At 45.2% G+C, this 23,400-nt stretch overlaps 1 protein-coding gene across 1 annotated transcript in view; it reads left to right on the top strand.

Annotated features, from left to right (window-relative positions):
- The window catches only part of COL26A1 (collagen type XXVI alpha 1 chain), a 165,862-nt gene that overhangs the window by 95,387 nt on the left and 47,075 nt on the right, over positions 1-23,400 (top strand). Inside the window, exon 4 of the mRNA XM_041423060.1 lies at positions 15,930-15,971. Coding sequence (XP_041278994.1) covers positions 15,930-15,971 — 42 coding nt within the window. The remainder of the gene's footprint in view (positions 1-15,929; positions 15,972-23,400) is intronic.

The raw sequence follows: 23,400 nt of genomic DNA, 5'->3' as shown, positions 1-23,400 counted from the left end.
TTGCAAGTTTTGGTCTTCTTTTTGCTGAGAACCTCTGATTAGTTAAGAAAGCACTAGATATTTAACAGCATTCTTGGGAGAAATATTTTCATAAAACCATAAAATACATGTACAAGTATCTCCAGCAGTATTGTTTTATGATAGTGAGGATTATTTTGTTTTGTCTTAGGTGACATAAAGATCAAACTGAAACAATAATCTTAATGTCAAAATCTAAGGACAGGCAAATAATTTTCAAGAATGGTTTGCATCATTACTTTTAAATGCAGTTGCCTGGTCTTTAGGATTTGTGGTTAACTTTTGCTCCCTGTGGGAAATGACTGAATTGAGGAGACATTTGTTTCATGTCATGACTGCTCTTTATCTACACACCCTGCACTGTTTTCACGTGGTACAATTAATCCCCAGGGAACAGCAGCAGGCTGAGCTTGGGTTTGCTCTGGTCAGCAAGAGGATCACTTCCCAACAGTCATTATAGGCAATTTTCAGTAGTCCTTAAAGGTTTAATTCGGGTGTTCATTATTTTGTGCTCTTTGCCTGACTAGTGGAGCTGCCTCGTGTCACTGAGAGTCTTCTTGAATGTGAGAACTTCCATAATCACTGGGGCAAAGTGTCGGAGATGCTGCCACTGCTCAGTGTCCATGCAAGGTGTGGAATAGTGTGAAAGATCTTCCACATGTTAACACTCATTTATAGGTTGTATCCTTTTAAATAGGATCCTTTTTATCCTTTTAAATGGGGCACTGCTGGTCACCTCCCTGCCCTGTCTGTTTTCTGCTGGCCTCAGCCCTTGGCTGCTGGGAATGCCATTTTTTGAGGCTGGAACTGCCATTACTTTGTGCCTGTGCCATTTTTAGGCCCTACATGCTGGCTGTGTGCTGCTATTAGCAGACCCAGCTCCTCTTCAGGGGGGTTTTCTGTAGGGGAATCCAGCAGAAAGCTGTGCCAGTCACAGCTGTACATGTGTGAGGTCAAATTCCCACTGCCTTTAATGAAGAGCGAGTGCCAGAATCTAAAACAACTTTTCCTGCTCTCCCATAGACAGCATTGCTTGTTCCATCCCACAAAAAGTTGCTATTCTCTTATCCATTTTTCCCTTTCTCTGACTGCAAAAAGAATAAATTATTTTAGTGCAAAAATTTTGGAAGGTTTTCTCCCTCTTCCCCATTTCCTGAAAAGCTTGCATACAGAGTGAGACACTCATAAGCTTTTCCGAGATAAGAATTTAATTTATTTATGCTTCATTGTTCCAAGCATGGCTACAGACTGGTTTGGAAATTTGCTGTTCCAACTTTAACAGGTCACTGCATGGAAAGGAGCAGCTGGATTTTCCTCCAGAGCAGCCGTCAGCTGTTGGAAATCTCTTGATACTCCCCTGGCTTCTCCAGATTCAGCATTAACTTCTCCTTCCTGTAACAGGAATTATGCTACGTGCTGTAGACTCTTTAGCTAGAAAAAGGAGGAAAGCACAGGAGGGGAATACAGCAGATGCTGGTGGGGCTGGCAGAGGCCACACCATTGCTCTGACTCCTTTTCACCTCCATAAGGTCAAAGTGTAGGAGGAAAAACCCTCTCTGAATCCAACATGTCACAGTCTGTCTGAAGTGACTCCTGTAGCTCAGGCAAGTGGGCAATGAGTCCAAACTCCAGAAATGTGAACTACTCCATGTTTTTACACTGCTTTTCCCTCTCACCTCTTCCCCTCTTAGGAAGTGCCTCCTCCACTGCATATTCCAGAGCTCTGGGGTAGCTGAGGGATGGATGCAGCAGCCCCATCCTGCATGGCAGCAGGATTCTGCTGACTCTGCTGAGTTGGTCCCAATTTGTGCAGATGGAATGACCCATATGTGAAATCTGTGTGATGACATCTGCAGGAGATGTAATGCAGCCAAGGAACTTTGCCATGAGAACAGTTTCAGTGTTGCTTGACTTTCTTTTAGAATACAATGACGAAAACATCATATTGCATTAAGTAGTACTTAATTAATGTAAGCCATGAGAGAGAGAAATTCAAGCAACTTGCTCCTTTGAGCTGGATGTTTCACTGAGAACTGAGCCAGAGTGACATAACTGGTGACTTTTTTCAGAAGTTGAGCTGTTGGTTGCCTCTCGTCTCAACTTTACTGAGATTTGTCCTTCAACACCAGCTAAAAAAAATTTGAAAGCAGGTTTTCTCCTTGATCTTTTGCATTCTTTGTATCACAGCCCTCATCAGAGTGCTCCTTGCTTTAAACTTTGTTCTGTAATTTATCAGTCCTGAATGTCTCCAGAGGTTGTGGGACAGAAACTGCACATACAAGAGTGTCCCAAGGCAAACAGAGCTGCAGGCACTGGCAGCACAGCACTTAACCTCTGCAGGGAGTTGGTTGATAGACATTTTGCATCGTCACAATCAATAGAACTTTTTCATGTAACTAAAATTGATTATGGGAAGAGAATAAAGTGAGAAGGGGAAAGGACAGGGGAAAATGCCACACAGTTACCACTGCTGGTTATCAGAACTTGCAATTTATGTCCTGTGAAAAACATGGGGAAATAACTGAAAGTCAGAAGGGAAGAGTTACTGGCCATGACATCATTAACTCAGTTAATATAAAACATTAAATGCTCACAATGGGAGACTTGTTTGTTGAGCTGTTGGAAGAGGGGTGGATTCTGCCTGGTATAAAATGACACAGTTCCACTTTGACATGTCAGATTCATTGGACTTTAGTGTGGTTTTGTCTGGACCAGGAGATCCTCAGTTCTCTTATATTAGTGTGACCTTTTCCCCTTAGCCTTTCTGGTTAAGGTGCAAGAGAGAGGATATAAATTTGGCTGTAGGACGTAAGGAGCCTGAAGTCACTCAAGATGAAATTTCCAGATCCTTTTGATGCACTGTTGACCATTTTCAGGCACTTTTCCTCTTCCCTATGTTCTGAACTCTGAGCTATTCATTAAAAGGGAAGAAAGAAAAAGCAGTTCCCTCTAACTGAGGCACTTAATCATGCTTGGGAGATGCAGATGCAGCCCCTGACCGAGCCCAGTCTGAGGCTGGGCTCTCCCCGGGGGATATTAGCGGCTCATCCTTCGCACATCAAGCTTCCGTAATGACGAGTGGGATTATCAGAGAAAATCCCCCCTGAACCAGCAAATCTGAACTCCAATTCACAAAATAAAACAGCTGGATTAGCACAGGCAAGGCCAAGTTATCTGGGGGAGGGGTACATCATGTCCTGTGAGCAGAGCAGGCATGGCCCAGCAGCATTCCTTGGTTTGTCTGACCATGAAACGATCTGAGATTGTCTTGGTTTGTGTGGGGGAAGGTCTTCACAAAACCCTCCTGAAAAATGGCTGGGTTTGGAGTTCTTGTTGATGGTCCTGTATGGGAGAAACAACTGCTCACTTTGAAAATTTTAAGAGGTTTATTAAACCTTGACAAAAATGCAACAAAAGGACTATATAAGGAAAAATTTGCAGCGCTCGGAACCACCCTTGTGGATACGATGTCACCAGTTCACCTCAAGATGGGTGCTCAGTCTTTTATACCCCTGGGGGTTGTTATCAGCCAGCCCTGGCCCCTCCCAAAGTCTGTCAGTCAGCTCTTCTTTGCCATTTATTGCTGGAGACTGCTTTCCTGTAACTTGACTGGAGGTCAGGTGTTGCCATGCCTCAGCCCTAAGCAACAAGCTTTTCCATTCCCAACTGCCCCAGGTAAGGGACACATGTGCACGTCTTCTTTTTTACCTGTCCTACACAACCCAGGCTGTCTGATGGCAACAATACAGGGGGGGAAAAGGGAACTATGGGGAGAACAGAGGACGTCTAAACTACAATAACATAACTATACATCACTAAAGCTTTTCTAAATATTCCCACAATAGTTATCCTTTAATTGCGAGAGCCAATCGTCTCATTATCCATCTATAACATGTATAATGTGTGACTTTATGGTAGAACTCTCCTGACATTCGGTGAGCTCACAACCTCCATGTCTTGGCCAGTGCAAATCATAATCACTCGTTAATTGGAAAACGGTGAGGGAAATTGGTAGCCTGCTATAGAATGAAATATTCCATGGACATCTGGAGTTAGATGCATATATCCAAGGGGTGTGAAATAAGAAAGCAATTGTCTGTGTCCCCAGGGAGCTGTAACCCTGTCAGTAATATTTTTTTTTTGTCCAGAGAATGTAGCAGGAAGGATGTCTTCTCCTTGGAAAAGTATGGACAGCGTTGGTATTGTCAGAAAAATTAATCCACAAACATCACAGGTTTATGTCCAAAAAGGAGACAGAGAAGTCCTTTTACTTTATTTGAATAAAGGGAGAAGCCATGGGACATTCCCCTGGGATCTCTCAAATTTTTGGAGGATGCAGCCTCCCTTTTATCCCAATTTCCTGGCTGCATTTCCCTTCTCCGTTTCTCCATTGGCTGAGGTACTTGAGAGGTACAGACTTCCCAAAAAGCCTGATACCAAAGATTTCCCTCTAATGTATAACCCTCCCTTTCAGTTTTTAATTCTTATGAGATTTAGGGTTTTTCCCCACTGTTTATTTAATCTCTCAATGTCCAATTTCATTTATCAGCAAACCTGCAGTTTGTTTGTAAAGGCAAATACCTTTTTCCATTCATCAATAAGTGGAATTCTTCCCATTGTTTCTTTTATCTCTCAGTGCTGGTTTTATCTACCAGCAGACCCACATCTTGTTTGTAAAGACAAATCCCTCATTCCTCTCAGTACTGAGGTGAAGGACCCTCCTACCTGCCCCACAGGGGGTGAGGGCCAAGGACACAGAGGACACGGTGTCTCACCCAAGGCTGATGAGAGTGGAGCCCACCAAACATGGGCAGGAGGTGGCTGGGCAGGCATTTCACTACCTGAAATGTCAACCAAGCTTCAGAGTTTAAAAACATGTCATCTGCCTTCCACAATGAGAATTCCAGATGCATTTCCATCCCATGATTTCCAGTTAATCTTCCACTGGTTTGTGATTTCTGAGGAGCTATAGATTGAATCCAGGCATGCTAGCTCAGCTGAATTTCTGAGTGGTAGGGGGTTTTTATGTTTGTTTATTTATTTAGAAATAATTTTTTTCCTTTGAAATTCCTTCAGTACCAAAGGGCACATGGATTTTTGGGCACTAATTTAAGATATTGCTACTAATAATAATCTAATGCTTGCAGTTTGCCAAAAGCTGAGAATCAGCAGTGATGAAAGATGAAACTAACCCAAGTTTCTTGGCAAAAGTGATGGAGGCAAATATTTCAGAGGTCATTTCAATTTTGAAATTTGCTTCCTCAGAGATTGTGCTGTGGTAACATTTGCCTTCTAGATGTTATCAGAGAAACACTGGAATTTCATAGTAACTGAAATGAAAGAATTTTAGGATGTAGAGTCTGGCTGTTGGAGATATCCCTGTCCTGCTGTTCTCATTAACCTTGCTGGTGTTGCAGGCAGTCTCTATGCAGTCCAGGTCCAGCCTTTCTCAGTCAACATTTTACATCTCAAGCTCAAAATGATTTGGTTGTCCCCATTCACTGATAACACACTTGACTCTTGTCCTGTTTGTTATCTGTTGGCTCTTCAATAAGATTGTGTGTATTTTTTTTTTTAAAGCAAACATAACCCCAGACTTGCTTGTGCATTAATTGACTTTGCAAGTTAAATAGTGCTCTCTCATTTAACAGCAATGCTGCAGGAGCACCAAGAGACCACTCAGAGCAGAGCCCTCTGTGGGCATGGAACAAACTCACAGCTGCAGCAGGACCTGCCAGGTAGCAGCTTCTGCAGCCCCAAACATTCCTTATTTTGCATGGGAATAATGGAGGCTCTGAAGAAATGCTGCTACAGCTCAAGGGCAGCAACGTAGGAAAACATAATACCTTTTAGCTTTTCTGTGCACCTTTTGATACTATCCTAATTTTGATATTGAGTGATTCTTGCACAGCATAAAACTCCTGTTGCTTTGGTTCTTAGATGAGTTCAGCTGTTCCAAATTTGTCCCCTGTTCCTAGTCTGGAATTCTGACCTGTATCTTACTGGGTGGAGCAGGAAGGCTGTACCCAGACACCGGTAGGAAATTTATTTGTGCTTTTTTCAGCTAAGCTGAATCTGGCAGCATTTGAGAGCAGCTGTTGATGTGCTCCTGTAGTTGGTGCCTCTCCTTGGGGTATCTTGGACCTCAGGGAGAAGAAATTGAAATACCTTTTCATTGGGAAAATAGGGCTTGTGTGGGAGCTTGAACTGGGAGAATGTCCTTTTGCAGAGGCTGTGAAAGCAGGTGGCCTGTTCTCCTACAAGTCATCAAGTGGCTGCTCTGATCCCAGATCAGAAATGAAGTGCCTGTTTCTGTGAGCAGGTGAAAATACCCCAGGATATGGTCAGATTTCTAAGCAGTTTCAACACCTACTTACTCTGTTTCTTTCCTTATCTCCCTCCAGCAATCATAAGCCATGTGGAACACCTTTCTCATGGAATTGAGCTGCAGGTTGAAAACCCCTCTGCAGTAGATTGTGAGCAGGTTGCTGCTTTGACTTTTCAATCTATATCACTGAAGACAAATTTTATTAGTAAAATCTTGGGCAACTCAGCAGTGGATTTTTAGGCTCTGACTGGGTGCCTGGAGCTGCATTTCTTTGAACTGTCTTCTAGAGGAACTGCAGCTGTATAAATGGATGAAGACTGTGGAAAGAAACTATAAATAAGGCTTTATTAAGGTGGGTTTTTAAATCAAAGTGACTTTTTGAAATATTTTAATGAACCCTAAAAACTATTTTGCAGTTCTTTCCAACAGTTATGTTACTTTTCAGCTGTGGAGGAGGAGGGAGATGTTAGTGAGGGAACTGTGGCCATTGCATCTGTGGCAGTGCCTTTTCCATAGACTTGGCTGGATAGAAAACTTAAAATGTCCAGGGGCTAGAATGCCTCTTCTGCTACTAATTTTCATGGTGTAAAATGTAGCCAGGTTTCACGGGGATACCACTGGCATGGTGTTGTGGAGTGAGGAATTTGGGGGCATTGGAGACATTTCCTGTTGCCCTGAAGCTTTTTCAATGGGCAGTGGTGGATTGTGCTTTACCAGGAATGTGACAAACCTACTCAATATATGTTTTCCTTGCTGGAAGTAAATTGAAAACAACACTTTAGAATATAAAAAAAAAAAAAGTGCAAGCATTGCTTGCTGATGGTTTAGTGCCTTCTATGCCCCTCGTGTTCTTGTCCCAGACAGTTTAGGATCTGTGCTTAAGCACACATGGCAGGTTTCAGAATTCCACAAGCCACCTGGTCCTTGGTGTTGGCTGTCCTGGGAGTTAATGGTGGGCTCAGTAAGCACCACTGAACTGTGCTTCCTCAGCAGCTGGAGCTGGGAAATTCCATGGTGGGGCTTTACCTCAGAAAAGACACATCCATTCCAGCTTAAACACAGATCTCCACATCCCAGTGACTCCAAATCTGGCTGCAGCGAGCTCCAAAGGGACTTAGAGTGAAACAGGCAGAGAGTGGAGCAAAGCATATGTGGAGGGATATGGGTGGTCAGTGGAAAATCAGGGCTAAACCTCTGGCAGTTCTGTCTTGCTTGTTCTCCACCATGACACCATGAGGAGAAGACTGGGCAAGGTTCCTCACTGAAGGCCATAGCATGAAGGAAATCATTCAGAAAGCTGCTCAGTAGTATTGCAGAGTGTAGAAATTGCTGTGATGGAAGCAGTTTTCCTCTGGGTGTGTGCACATTGTATGTCTGTGTAAATGAATGTGTAAAAGGAAAGGCACTGGAGTGCATCATCCAGAGGTGGTCTGAGCTGGGATTTCCACTCAGCAGAGCCTGACGTGGGGAGGCTTTGTAGCAACTGCAGTGTTCTGTTTGGGGAGGCAGAAGTGTTCCAGATACACGGTACCATCATGCTAAAAATGATTTTGGCACAGAGGTAAGCACCTCTCTTTTAATTCAAGTGTCACATTTTACCCGCTTGCAGTTTCCTGCTTGTATGTCTTGGCTTTTGCCCAGCACCTCTGGCTATGTGTGCTCATCTGGTTTTGATACAACATTGGACTTAGACAATACATCTTCTTGGACATTTCTTCCTGTTAGATTCAAGTGTGATACAAAGCAACCAGCACTTGATCAGTAGCAGACACTGTTTTTATCAAGCATTGTTGGATGTTCATTAGCCATGAAAGGACTGTAGAGAAAACTTGCCACAGGACAGGTTGGTGCTTCTCCTTCCTTAGCCACCTCAGTGGCTGCTTTTGGGTGCTCTTTTGAAGCCCATCTTCACATACCAGGCTACAATATCCAAGTTATTTGGCTGGTGTTTATCTTGCCTCTTTCATAGTCTAGTTAGTCTGCTAAGAGAGATAAAAATGCCCATGAGATTTTGAACAGTGGCAGATGAATGGGAGTAGTAACCTCATTAAAAATCATCTCCTCATCCTGACATTTAGGTAGCATTTGAGAATGCAGTGCAGTAAAACGTTGGGTGAAAAGATGAATAAAAATATGGTGTGCCCAAGGAGCATCTGTGATCTCTGATATGACTGTGAGTCACTCAGGCTCTGTAACACTCTTCATGTCCCTGATATATGCAAGGAAAGGATATAACACATCCATGTTTATTAGACAGTGACCTAAAACATGAAGAAAGGCATTTATCTCCCTGAAGCTCATCTGTCTGCCTGTCTCCTTTTCACCAGTCACTGGGCTCCCCTTGGAGGAGGGAAAGGAGGGATATCTCCAGAGGCTGAGCATCCCTGCCTGATTTGCATGCCTGAAAAGAACACCAGAGGTTGCAGTGTCACCACATGGTGTTAGTGGTGCTCAGGGGGCTTGGGATGGCTGCCCTGTCCCTGTGTCAGCTCCATCCCTCGTGGAGAAATTGTCCAAATTCCAGTCCCAGGGGAGTTCTGCCTTGCAGCAGGGCACTGTCCCTGGCCTGTCCTGCTGCTGGGGATCCCTGGTGTTGTGCCAGGACAGCTCCCACAGCCCTTGCTGTGCTGCTGATTTCCGTGCTGGCACCCAGTGTCCAGCTCACAGCTCTTCCAGCAGGAGGGAAATGGGTGACACTCCATGAAAACCTCCTGGATAAGCTGGTCCTCGCGCTGTTGGGAAGCCTGAGTTGCACAGGGAGATAAAAGACACTCAGACTTGCAGAGCAGCGTTGTCAGAGGCTTTGGCCTGACCTCAGGCTCTGACAGACGTGTTTATCCAGCATGAGGGAGGCTGGAGGCTCTGCAAGGACCTCTTTGTTCTCAGCTTTTTTATCTCTTCATGTCTCATCTCCCTTCCTTCCCCCGGTGGACCGAGATGAAAGTTGTGTGCACCCCTCTGCAAGCTTCCTCAGAGATCCAACTGGAATACCTCATCCCTGGAGCATATGGGAGGGTTGAGCCATTGAACCTATTCCACTGGAGGCTTACAGTCCCAGAGCTTTTTTTTGTCTTGTTTCTGGGATTATGGATATTCAAAACTGAGATTGAACACTTAAACTTTTATGGGAAGGGCTGGTAGAACTTAATGTGCTCTTTGGTTTTCAGCAGATTTTTTGCTCAATGTGGATCTGAGTTTTGCCATCTTGCTGCAATACTATACTCCAATAAATAAATGCAGTAGAATCCCATTTAATTTGTATGAGTTGCACCCCCTAAAATCCTCTAGGCTATTTGAACAGATTACAAACCAAACCCCAGAGTTTTCCCCTAATTTTCCAGCTGTGCAAATCCATCCTTGGATATTAAAAAGACGAAGTCTCATTATACATTTTCTGTCTTCTCTATCATGAGCAATTTGCTAGAAAAATCGAAGATCTGGTTCTTGGAATGTTGTAACTAACAAGTGGTTTTTTTAATCATATCTTAATCCTTAAAGGCAGGAGATAACTCAGAGTAAGAGCTGCCTGCAGGTTTCCCAGTGACACTGAAATACCTGATAGACCCTTACTAAATCTGTCTCCAGGTCCAGGGATTTGAAGGCAGCTGACAATTTTCATTAATGATATGTAGGATGAGGGGGAAATCCAACTTACACTCCCTGTATTGGTTGTTGTGATGATTGAAATGTGGTTTTATTTTTGCCTTTATCATATGTACATGGAAAAGAAGAAATACATAGCAAAGGTTCCATTTTTTTGAAGTGTCACTCATCTGAGCCATCTCTGGTGTAAAAAATGAAGTTGCTTTTACAGAAATCATACAAAACCATTGTCAGGGCTTATATGAAATACTGTTGTGTCCTAATAATAACTTCTAGCTGAAAAATCTTGGCATTCTGCAGCTTAGGAAAGGGTTTTAAAATTCACCTTCAGTTTTTGGGCAACAGGCAAAACATGTGGCTCTGTTTAGGAGCTATTTTCGTTAAAGCTTGACAATACAGGATGATAAAATACAGCTGCATTGTTTAAACTTTCAATTTAATTTCTGGTTTGGGTCCAAGCTGTTTCATCAATATGGCGCCATTCATTTCAAAACAAAGCCCTTGGAAGGGTCTCCATTACCCTACCATTGATCAAGAGGGTGTTAAAATGTAGAGCCTAATTATGTTCCTGGCCTGCTTGGAATTCCAAAATTGGATTTTTATAACTGTCAAATTTGCAATCAGGGTAACTTTCCATGACAATTACTCAGAATTATTAGTGCTTTCCTTGCCAGGGAGTTATAACTAATGGTGGTGGCTCACTTTTCAAGGCTCAGTAAGAGTCAAAGGCAACATATATCTTACAGAAGAGCCATTTGACTGCAAAATTGTCTGCACTGAACTGCACCCGAGCCTCTACTACTGTTACAGTCATTTTTATCAGTCCTCTAGGGCTGAGTTGTGGCTACAACCTTCACTGCAAGCTCTGCACATAGAATTAGCCACTGGGTTCTGTCTTATTGCAAGATGGGACTCAAGAAATTGTGACATGAGGAAATTAATCCTTGAGTATTTCACTCAAGCTTACCTTGGTAAGGGCTGGCACTCAAAAGGTTGCTGATTTTGGTCAATTGTTGCTTTGAATCTTTAAAATGAGCTGAGAAGAAACATCTGTACAACCTGTCTGAGGAAGGCTAAATCCTCTCAGCCTGACTCGCAGCTAAAGCTCCTGTCTGTGTGTAAGGCTGAGTTTGTGCTAAAGCAGAGATGTTTGCCCAGGTGGGAAATCCTTCTTGGTACAGCTCTGCAAACGTTATACAAAATATTCAAGGGGAAAAAATAAAGAAGAAAACAGCTACAACAACAAGCAAAGCCAAACCCAAAGACATTGAAGACATTATCTACCCCGTGCTGTCTAATGCAGTACTTTGCAGACGCGTGGTTCCTAGCCCAAAAGCTGGTGCATGAGGGTGTTTGCTCACAGGAGAGCCAACACTGGCAGAAAAGAGCAAACCTGAGCCTTGCCTCCTGTGCTACATCAATTTTGGAGGCATCTGTTCGAGATGCAGATGACCTTGTGCTGATGTGGGCAGATTTCTGATGAGCTGCCTGGCCACGGCAGGCAATGACCATGTCCTCATCCCTGAAGGAGTTCAATGAGCCCCTTCCCAGGGGCTGCTCCAATCACCCCATCCATGCTCCTGCTCCTCCTCCCACTCTGCTCTGCCCTTTCTGTCTCACTGACACAAGTGGAACAGCCACGTGGTTTAAAGAATTGATCTCCTTGAAAAATAATCAATTGCTATCTCCAGACTGGATTCATTTTCATCTTTCTCCTTCTTATCTGGCAGTGTCCCTCCATGAGCTGCAGACACTCATTCTAAAAGCAGAGGTGGCAACTCCAACCAGTTAAACTTAAGCACAAGTGCTGGTGTCAAACTATCACCTCTGGCTTTCCCCAGGCAGCCAGAGCCTCCCTTTTTCTCTTAGGACATCTCTTTTTCTCTTTGATTTTTTCTTTTTTTCCTTAGAACACCTCTTTTCCTCTTAGAACACCTGGAACATCTCTGTGTCCACTGACATATATTTACCTGGACAGCCATGTGATTGTTTTTGACAAAAAGATCTGGAATTTAGCTTTATTGATACAGGTTCCAAGTTGCTCATACACCTAATCCTGCAGAACGTTTGCCCTGGAAGAAAGAGGGATTGTGCTCAATTTTGCTTAATTAAATCAACCTAAACTAATTGTCAGCTAATAAAATAGTGTTGGTCAGCTCATAAAACAGAAATGAAGATTAAAAGAGCAGTTGCCATGAACAGGTGGTAACTCTGTTTCCAAGTTAGACCACATTACTCTCTGGCACAGAATCTCTGAGAATACCTCATATTCCAGGTTTTTTTCAAAAAAAATGTTTATGAAACTTATAAAATATAGAGCTCATTTTATAACCAATTTTCTATCTCACCTGCCAAGAGAGTGGGGGTTGAGCCAGCACAAGGCGGATGCAGAGTTTTAGGCAGATGTCCAGAAATGGATTCTCTGCACAGGGCTGTGGAATACATTTCTACCTTTGACTGGCCTTTCTGTTACAATTCTTGAGGCTTAGTTTTTTCTTTCTTGTTGCTATTACAGAAAAGACCTAGTAAACATTTTTTTAATGTCATTGATCTTGACCTGACACTGTTGTGCAAAGAGAGAAACTCTGTTCTCACTGTGGATGCTGTTTAACTCTAGATGGATCTTGAGTTAGTTAACAGGATCCCTCTGGATTTGGCCTTTAGTATTTTTGTTGACTCTGCAGATCTTGCAGAAGGCATTAAACATTTATCTAATTTCATCTGGAAAAGACTAAACTGGAATCTTTCTCTGCTTCTCAAAGTAGAAGCAGAACTCGGTGGTTTGAAGTTGCTGTTAATGGTTGAATGATGAAAGAAAATTTATCACATAGTGATTATTCTATTATTGGGATAAGAGTGCAAAACCATATGGTTTTGAGCATTTTGTTATGGTTTGCAGGTAATGTGGATGCTCTGTAGTGGTGCAGGGCTTCCAGCACCAAAGAAACTTGCCATTTTCTGTGATTTCTGTTTCTGCCATTTTCCCAAAAATCTCACAGAGGATGTGCTTGGTTGATCTTATGTTAAGTCCTCAAACACGAATGACAAGATTAATTTTCCTGCCCTTCACTCAGGATCAAAGTGCTGCCTTGATGCAGTTCCTCAGGCTGCACTCACAGTGTCACAGCAGAGGGGAGGCTTCTGCCAGACTTGGGGTTCAAAAGCTCCATTCTTGTTTCTCTGCACTCCTCTTGCAGCTGACATGTCCTTCCCTGGCTTGCAGGGCAGGCAGCTGTTGTGGCCAAGGGGAACCAGATTTGAGGTTCTTTGGGACTTGGCTGTGCTGGATGAGGGAGGAGAGGAGAAGGATATGAGGAGAAGGATGTGAGCCTGCCCTGCTGACTGCCCTGGGAGGGGGAGAAGGTGCTGGAGCTGCATCCCAGTCCTCAGCTGCAATCCTGCTGCAGCCGAGGCGGGCAGCAGGGTGGGTGGGACTGGTTTTCTGTGAAACAGGGCAGTACTGTGGCTTGCTGCAGTCTTAAGGCAGACCTATAAAAAGAAGAAAGAGATTTAGACACAAAGATGAGACACAAAGAGATCCCGGCACATCTGACAGGATCGGGAGCTGGAGCATCTGTGGGACTCCCCTGGGTGGTTCCTGCTGCAAAAGTGGTCCTGGCCATGTAACAGGAAGGGCTCACTCAATAAATGCCATGTATTCTATGTTTGCACTTAAGGGGCCCTGTGATCCAGCCAGGCTGCCCTGCCTGGCTGTGTCCCAGACCCCTCCTGCCCTCTCTCTCCCCTGCGCCCAGAGCTGGGCTTGCAGCAGGAGCTGACACAGCTTGGAGCACCGGGGATGCAGGAAAGGCTGCAGCATGGCCATCATCTTGGCCCTACAGCATTTCCTAGAGGGAAATGCTGCTGCCTGGCTCCCACTGCTTGGGTTGGTGGGAGGAGAAGAGCTGTGAGCAGTGCAGCATAGCCTGTGGTTGCTCATCTGAAAAAAAACACGGTAGGAATTTATGGCAACATCCCCTCAGGGATCTGATTTACCATCTCCTTGCTGAATGAGCATCACTGAATCCCAAATCTTGGATTAAACTAGCTGAAAAGATTCCCCACACTGGCAATCCTGTGGGGGTCTTGGGGCTGTGTCCTGCTGAGACAGGATTTCTTTAAGGGAAAGGGAATAAGGTAGTGCTGGAGTTCATTCTGGGCAGTTTTCTGTTCATCCACATGTCCCAGATTTGCACAACATTATGAAAACATCTGCTGGGAGTCACACCAGCAGCCAAGTCTCTATTTATTTTCCTCAAAGAATAGGTTTAGGGGGAATGTAACACTGACTGTGGGACTGGCTGGGCCCATTATCACTGCTTGTGTGCTTTAGAGGTTGAGTGACACAGCAGAACTGGAGGAAAGTTAAAGCATCATCCTCCAAAGAAATGTGTGTGGGCTTTAGTGACTCTGTGAGGGTCCTAAAGGGCTCTAGACATTGTCCAGATTTGCACTGGTGTAAATGCACCAGCATCTCCTGTTCCTGCCAGTGAGGATGAGTAGGAGGACTGTGAGCAAGTTGGCTGCTCAGCTTCCCAGGCCTTTGCACAAAACCATTCAGGACCCCAAACTAACAAAAAACACATTCAAAGCAATTATCTGATCTTGTTTGGTTGGTTTTAATGTGATGTTTCTAGACAGTGGTACGACAAACACACTCTTGTAACAGTTGTTTGCGGTTAGTATCTTCAAGATGGTTTTATGTGTGTGATCATGACTAATATCCATCACTTCAGTGGGACTGTCACCCTCTGCTGCTGGGGGAAGTTTTTCCTACTAAGACAATTATTTTCTCAGCTTGTTTAGCATTTTTCTTTTTCCTTTTATTACCCTTTTAGTCACAAAACACAGATACAGATTTGCTCATATATTTCCAGATGAAAGTGCTTTGTGATTCACAGACTTAAATAATTAGGTCTTCACAGACCTCAGACTGGTTGTAAAGGCAGTTGGAGTCGTCATCTCTGGCTCTACTCTTGGAAACAGAAAAAGTCTGTAGAGGGAAGGTGAGCAAACCAGCTGAGAAGCAGAGTTGGGGGCAGACACCCCCTCTGAAGTGTACTCTATTTTTCTAAGCATTAGGAGATGCTGCTGTGCCCATACTGCTGAAGGCCTTCCCCTCACCTTGATCCCATCTCTTCTTGTCACAAACATAATTTTCAGCCCATGCACGAGCAGCTGGAAAGGTGCTGGATTCTTCTCCCCATGGCTCACCCAAAACAACAGCAGCTGCCCTCCCTCCTTGCACCTGGAACCATTTTTCCTCATGGTGTGTGATGGAAGCAGCAAGTGCTGTTACCTCAAAAAAACCACCTCAGCCCCAACCCCTGCCCCTTTTACACTGAGCCAGGGTGGATGCTGCAGCCTGTTTCCTCCAGGAGTTTGTCTGAGGCTGTATTTCCTGGAATTGTCACCACTGAGCCACAGATGACACCAAGTCATATCAGAAAGCAAATGGTAAAAACCTCAATGTTTATTTGAGCCTCTCTTCTTTTTATACCTTAGTTTGCTACAGGTGGACCTCATTGGTCATTTAATCAATACATTTCACATGATTGGCTAATTAACAAGACACCCATTTGTAAACAACCTAATGAGAAAAACAGCAAAAACAGATGGTTAAAAAAACACCACCTGCAGATTATTTTAATATCTGACTATCACTGTTTATCTCCACTTCCCTAAAGCTTCCCAGGCTGATTCATGGGAAAACTTACCTGCTTTCTCTCTCTCTGACCAGGCTGTCACATCCACACTGGAAGCTTGGCTAATTGAGGAGTTTTGGGGCTGTTTTGGGGCTGGTGCAGCCCTTGGGAGGGCAGTGTGTGCTGTGTGTGCCAGGGCTGCTGCTGGCCATGGGGCAGTGGAGGTGCTCCTGTTCCTCACCCAGGTTTGCTCTGCTGCCCCAGCTGAGGGAGCTTTCTCCTGGTGCAGGGTGAGGCTTTGCCAGGGCAGTGATAATTCCTTGTCTCCCCCGCAGGTTCCTCTGGCCGCCAGCACGGCTCCTCTCCCAGCCAGGACCGTAAGTGGGCACCAGGACCGGGCTGTGCTCCTGGGGGAGGGGGGCTGTGCCAGCCAGGGCTGCCCTTTGCTCCTGGGAGGGGGGGCTGTGAGTCTCTGCCTGCTCCTTGCCTCAGTTTCCCTCGAGGATCTGGAAAAGGGAGCTGGGAATGGCTTGCTTCTCTCTGGGAACTGCCCAGGAGGCACCTGATGAGCACCTGGGAAGGGCCACCCTGCTTTCTCTTTCCTCCTCCTTGCTTGGTTCACTGTCTGAGAGAGGACACCAGGCTCCTGGGGCTGTCTGAGGGGACCTGTTGTGCTGTCCTTGCCATTAAAGCTCATGCCTCTGTTTTCCCCAACCTGCTTCTCATCAGTCTTTTGGGGTGGGATGCTGAGAAGAGCCAGGAATGTGTTGTATTGCACTAAGACATGGATTCTTACAGGAATGGGGTTATCTGAGGTGGGTACTCAGAGGGAGGGTGGCTGTGGACTCATTTGCAGTTGTAGGCTCTCCTTTGAGGTTCCTCAGCCATTGGCATCCAGCAGCTTGGTGTCTCCTCGTGTCTGAGTGTGTTGGAACAGCCTCCCTGAGAAAACCAAGCTGGTTTTAAAGGTTGAAAGTGAATGAAAGCTGATTTGTTGCTAGCTGGTATGTGAGCTGTGTGTCTCCAAAATAATGTTTAAAAAATCACTTGAAAGTTCTCTGGTGCAGATGCAAAAGCCCAGCCAAGGTTTTAAATTCTAAAATGCATCTCTTGATGGCTAATCAGAGAGAAGCAGGAATTTACATGGGAGTCTTGTGTGGTTTTGTGGAAGGTGAAAATCGTGGCAGCTCTGAAGCAGCACATGCTGAGTTATCCCAGGCTCTGGGTTGTGAAGGCAGTGGTGTGACAGGGCATGAGGAGCTCTCACTGCTCTGCCTCTCTGCTCTCCTTGCTGGACACACTCAGCAGAAAATCTGTGTCCCACAGCCCAGAACCTCCTATGAAGCCTCAGATTAGGACAAGCCCCAGCCTTGTGCCCCACCATCTGCTGAGTGTGTTTCTTGCTGCAGCTGCAGTTCATCTCAGTGTGCTCTGCCCAGGGGTGTCACAGATTCCTCATGGAATGGGTATTCAGGCTGGAGCTGGCCCTGGGTCTCAGGCACAGCTGGAGGAGTGGGAAAGAGCCAAGCAGGGCAGAGAGGGCAGCCTGGGAAGGATCTGTGTCCAATCTGCAGGGCTGCATCCCGCAGGTGTGACCCTGAAGATGCCCAACACTATTCCCAGTGCTCACTATGGAGACCAGAGGACATCTGGGGTGTGTAACAGCTTCCTTGAAATTCTTAGTTCTTACTGTATCAGGAAAAAAAAATCAATGTCTGAGTAGAGAAGCCAGCCCCAATTCTTCTGGCAGGGAAGGATCCTTCAGGTCTTGTTTCTATCCTCATTCCGTTTCCTGCTCTCTGCCATGTTTTGGGATGCTATTGCTGACTGCCCTCTGTTAACTTGGGCATGTCCTGGCACACAAAAGCATTTCTTTGCCACAGTGACCCTGGTGTTGGAGCTGCCATGTGCAGGAACTGGTGACATGTCCAAGGACACACGGGAAAGTCCTGTGTCAGCAGAAATTATATCTACATTTTCTGCAGTCCTTATTATTGGTCCTGCCACAGATCACTCTGAGTTCTGGATTGTCTTTTTAAAGTGGTGATTTGTTTCCTTGGCCTGAAACTTTGTGCTTCAGTTTCTCCCTTGGTGGCTGTGCCCTTTTGAACATATGTCCTGTTGGGTGTTCAGGCAGAGCACCAAGAGTCCTGTCCTTGCACAGCACAGCCCTCGGAGGGGGAAAGATATTAAATCATTTGAAAATGAGGTTTACTCCACTGTGCACTTTCACACCCTTTAAAGGTTTCATCCAGGCCAGATCTAGTGCTGCTGTTATTCTGCTGATGTGACAGCAGGTTAGAGAATATGGGCTGGGTGTTGATGATGGTTGTGATGGGAGTTTAGGAGCTCTGAACACATCTCCTACAAACACAGGCTGAGAGAGCTGGGGTTGTTCAGCCTGGAGAAGACTCTAAGGAGACTTTAGAGCCCCTTCCAGTGCTTGTAAAAAGGAAGGAGAGAGACTTTCTATACAGGCAGATAGTGATAGAACAAGGGGCAATGGTTTTATACTCAAAGAGGGGAGGTTTAGATTAGATTTGAGGAAGGAATTCTTTCCAGGTGAGGATGAGGAGGCCCTGGCACAGGGTGCCCAGAGGAGCTGTGGCTTCCCCTGGATCCCTAGCAGTGTCCAAGGCCAGGCTGGACAGGGCTTGGAGCCACCTGGGACAGTGGAAAGTGTCCCTGCCCATGGCAGTGGTTGGTTGGATTTTTAGGGTTTTTCTGACTGTTGAAGGAACCCTTCATCTTGGCAAGCTGGCCTGGGATTCCTCTTGTTGCCTGATGTTTGAAGGTTTCCTTTCATGATTTAATTTTAGTCATTCAGCTTCCAAAGGATGCTCTGATTTTAGGATGTGAGCTAAACCCTTTGGAAGTGTGAGGCCAGGCAGCAAGGCAGAGACAGTATTACTTGGACATGGTTATGGGCTTTTTCTACACCCTGTCGTGTGCATCCCAATACTTTGGGATTGTCAGGCAAGGTGGGCAGGTAATAACAGTGTTGTGTTTAGCACTGGGAGGCTTTCAGAAGTGTGAGCTGCTGCTGTGTTTCTCCAAGGTACAGGAAGGTCTGTGTGTTTTCTTTCACACTGCAGTGTTCCTCATGGGCTCCTAAGCACTGCAGTACAGAGAGATCTGCAGATGCTCCTGGCTGCAGTCAGGCACTTCCAGCCCTTCCCAAGGTGGGTGTCTCTGCCTGGCCTTTGCTATTGGCTGTTTCTGAGGCTTCAGCCCATTAGAAACTTTAGTTTCAGGGAGTGAAGTGGAATTTAAACTATCTGAATATAGTCCTTTGTGTCAAATCAAATGATTTGTTAAAGTGAGGCCAGATTTGTGGGGAGAATCAATCTTTTTTATTAGATCAACTGATGTGGAAAAAGCAGACAAACTTTCAGGCATATTAACCCCTCTGCTTGCCTGTGTTTGTATTGCAAGAATGAAGAGACCTGTGTGCCAGGGGAGGCTGTGCTTTAGGCTGTGCATTCACTCTGACTGTTCCTCAACAGTCTTGGTCTGAACACAGGCATGGGTGGTATTTTTGGGTGTGCTTGTACACTTTTTGGGGAGGAAGGCTTTTCTCCCTCTGTATTTGGACACTAGATGTTACTACAGAACAAATAATGGGCTCTGCTCTGCAGCTGACTCATTGTGCAAGTCTGGGGCTAATTACTGAATCCCTGTGTGCCTCGATTTCCATCTGTAAAATGTCACAGATGCCCACCATTCATAAATCGCTTTCAGATTTCCAGATGAGGTGCTGTGTAAGTGTAGAACAGCATTAGTTTATGCATATTGTGCTAGAGGATAATACAAACCACATGCAGCAGAGGAGCCTCACAGATGTGTCTCCTTCCACTGTGAAAGGCAAGGCCCAGGCTGATGATTTAGCACAGCACTAATTGGACTAAAACAGGAGATTGCTTTTGTACTGATGCAATTGTCACCATTCAAGTCCTCATTTACCAATGGTTCTTGGAGGTAGCCCAGTGCTTCCCTTTGAGTTGAGGAGAGCTGCAGTGCCTTGCCTTTGGAAGCACAGCAATTTACAGCGGACACTGCTGTGCTTCCAGCACCCCCCGTGCCCCCATTCCCACCTCTGGACAGGGACTGGCCATGCTTTGGTGGGAATCTGCATCTTGCTTGGCCTCCAGCTACACTTAGCACGTTTTTGCTGGCATTTCCTAATCTCCAAGCAGAGGCATTTGCAGTGCCATTCTTGGGTGTTGCACCCCCAGGAATCCCCATTTATCGATAAGAAAAGCTGTTCCCATGGCTGCAGGCAAGTGAGGGCCTGGCAGCTGTTCAGCATTAAGTCGGTTCTCAAAGTTTAAAGGATTTGTGGGCTGTGAGGGTTTGGGTTCAGGCAATTAACTCCCGTGAAGTGCCTGAGAGTGTCTTGCAGACACATTTCATGGAGAAAGATGAACTTAAACAGTGAAGAGTTTTGATTTGATTAAGTTTCTGTATTGTTGGGGCTAATTTCAGTGGGTACAAAATCTAGGAGCTCTCTGACTGCAGGAGAATTATGGTTGTTGCTTCCCATTGCAGTCTGGCCCTGTGCTTGTTTTAAAGTGCCAAAATCACCCCCATTGCCAGCAGCATCCCATGGCAGCAGGCACCAGTGACTGTGCATTGGCCTCTAAAGCTTGAGCTGTGTCATTTTAAAGCCCTGCTAGGAGCTTATTTGCCAGTGTATTGTTGCCTGGTGCTCAGAAGTGACTATTGATGGTGTGGGGTTGGAGAGATGGAGGTGTCTCTGGAGGTATCCAGTTCCTTCTGGGTGTATTGCAGGCTAATTGCACCATTCTGGGTTTGTCCATTTTGGACTCGCTGGCTCTTCTCCCTGTTCCTCATCAGTGCTCAGAGGGAGGGTCAAAATTCATTGTCAAAACCTCCACAGCTGTAAGAGTAACATAATACTGAGGCAGAGTGTGTGGGGTGACAGGCTGGGAGAGAAGATTGGCTGACACCCAGCTTTACCCAATGCTTGCCATGTTCCAGGAGAAATCTCCCCACAAGCCAGGCCTTCATTCATGGGGCTGAAGTTGCCATTTAAGGCATTTTAAAGGAGAGTTTCAGGGTGGAATCATCTAGAACCTCAAAATGAGGTTCCTCAAACTGCCACTAGGATGAGGACTCTTAGGGGATGTCCTGTGCTGTTTGTCACAGGTCAGAGAAAGTGCAAAAAGGCAAATGATGATTAAAACCTTGATCCCATCAGAAAGTGAATAGATCCTCACGTTTGGGAAGTGCTTAGTGAGGTTTTGATTAAAACAACAGAATGCAGAAATCCTGGAAAACATTTTGATTATGAACATCCTTTGATTTTTTTTCAATCTAAAATGAGTTGGAGGTGTAGCTTCTTTGGAAGAGTTAAAAATCTGAAGCTGAAACTGAAACGTGCCTGGCTAAGCCCAAGCAGATATTTCCTCTACTAATTTTTCTTCACCTAGAAGTTAACAAGGCAACAACAGAAAGCAAACCCAAACAAAAAGTCCTTTGCACAGCTCTGTGCTCCCCAGTAATGGGATGCAAATGTTACCTTGTTCTTCACATGATGGAGACCAGAGGATGTGAGGGATTTGCTGGGTCCCTGAAACCCCAGTGTCCCTGGGTGTCCTGGAGAACAAAACCACAGCTGCAGAGAAATGTGGAAAGGATTGCTCTTCCTGCTGCTCAGATCTGTGAGGACCACTGCAGAGCTCAGGGGGATTTGGGTAAAGGCCAGCAAGGGGCAACCAGCAGCATGAGGCAGAGAGAGGGTCCTTGAGGGATGTCCTGGACCTGTGAGCATTTCAGCCCGGCTCCCAGTGCTCACTGGTGCTCACTGGTCTTGTGCAGGGCTGGAGGGTTGGGTGAGGGCTGTGGGGGCCCCTCAGAGCCCCAGGGAGGGAGGGAGGGAGTGGGGGAGAATGGACAAACCATGGTATGGTTAACCTGAGGCTGAAATGAAACCTTTGCAGAAGTGCCCCTGGCAATAGGAATAACAATCATCATCATCATCATCATTGTGCATTTGCTGGAGGAAGAACGTGCAAACGCAGTATTTTGATGTTCAGGGAGCCAAATTCTTCTGAATTCTGACCATCCTTTTCAGTGGCTTAAAAAGTTGTTTTCCTTGTTGGTCTTTCAGCTTCTTTTTTATCTTGGCTAAAGGAAACCAGTGCTGAATGTTCTGGATGAGGAACAGCTAGAGCTTGACTGAGCATCCTGAATGTCACATGTTTGTGGATTGCAGAGAGGAGGTACCCAACCCTAGAGCTGCCCTGCAGCTCTGCAGCTCCAAGTAATAAAACTCAAAGCAGGGGTAGAATTTGAGGTCAGCAATCCCAACTGGAAAGAAGATGCATATTTGCTATCCAATGGTTAACTTTGGATGCAGTTCACTAAGGAAACCTTGGATGTCTGGCTCTGGAGTGTCTTTTTGAAACACAAACCCCAGCTCAGCACACGTTGCTTGGCTCCAGACTGTGAGAGATTCCCTGTCCTGTGTTACACAGGTGCAGAACCAATATTGTGAGAGTCCCTGCAGACTTCACAGTGAGCCTGATTCAAATGTTTCCTTTTGTCCTGTCTGCTTCCTTATTTCATGTTACACTGCACCATACTTTGACTGCATTTTCCCTCTGATTGCTTCTCCCAGTGGGGAGAAGCAGTCTGGTTTGTGAGGGATGTGAAGCCATCTCAATGTGAGATGAAGTTTTGAGTGTAGTGGAGTTTCTGTGTGTTCTTCACATGGGAAACTTCCCATGAAGTTTCTCTCCATGTCATAGAGCAGGGATTGAGGAGAAAAGAGTTCAGCTCAGTGATGGTGGTATCAAATAAGGGATTTTGGCATAGTGAGGACTGGACTCACTGTAGTGTTTTCCCTGGGAAGGAGCTCCAGGCCCTGTGGACCCTCAGCTTCCTTGGCTGGAAAGCCTCTTAAAATTTGGGGGCTTTTAATCTAGTTTAGATTTGTCTTGCTGTGAGAGGTTTCTATACATATCATTCCTCCTACCTGTGTTTCTTTATTTTCTGTCCTTTTATTTGCTTTGTCTGCTTTGCTGCCATGCCCTGCTACAGCTGTGAACCAGGGGAGGGTTTGTTTGGTGCAATATCAAAATTATTGAGTAGCCTCAGTGCCACCAGCAAGACTTGGAGGTCCAGAATCAGCAGCTGCAGTCAGCAAGGCTTTAGCAAACTCATGCTGGACAGGTAAAGTTTTGCTTTCAGGGTAACTTCAGTCAGGCTGTGTTAGTGAAACGCCCTTAGTGCTTGTAAAAATAAAGATGATGCATTTCCATCCAAAAATGTTGCATCAAAACCCAGCCATTCCCTGCTGAACCTTCCTCTGGCAGATAGAGGTGGATTGGACATGGATCTCAGAGCTGATGGTTCCCTGTGAATAAATTATCCTGATCAAATTCCAAATGCTGACAGAGCACCAGCCTCACCAGCAGGATGGGGACAAGCACAAATCCCCAGGCTGAGAGGATAAAATTGTGGATAAAATTAGTGACTGGGTGGGAGTGTGCATGTGTGAAATCTTAAATAAAACAACATGAGTGATGTGAGCTGTTTAAGAATAGGTCTGGGTATAATGGAGGGATTGATTGTTCAAATTAAAAAAAAAAAAAGGAAAGCAAAATGATTTGAGAGAATATGAAATGGAAAATTTTAAGGTTTTGACACAGTGTAGTAACTAAAATATGGGTTTGGGTGAACCAGAATTGTTTCTTTTGATCCAAACTAAACCATTTAATTTCACTTAAGACTATTTAATTTGTTCATTTATTTTTAATTTAAGTGAGATTTGACAACAAT

The sequence above is a fragment of the Onychostruthus taczanowskii genome, unplaced genomic scaffold (genome assembly GCF_017590055.1).
Source record: "Onychostruthus taczanowskii isolate IOZ18803 unplaced genomic scaffold, ASM1759005v1 scaffold75, whole genome shotgun sequence".
In the NCBI taxonomy this organism is placed as follows: Eukaryota; Metazoa; Chordata; class Aves; order Passeriformes; family Passeridae; genus Onychostruthus; species Onychostruthus taczanowskii.
Note: the sequence above shows the minus strand (reverse complement) of the source record. Positions and strands in the feature narration are given on the sequence as shown.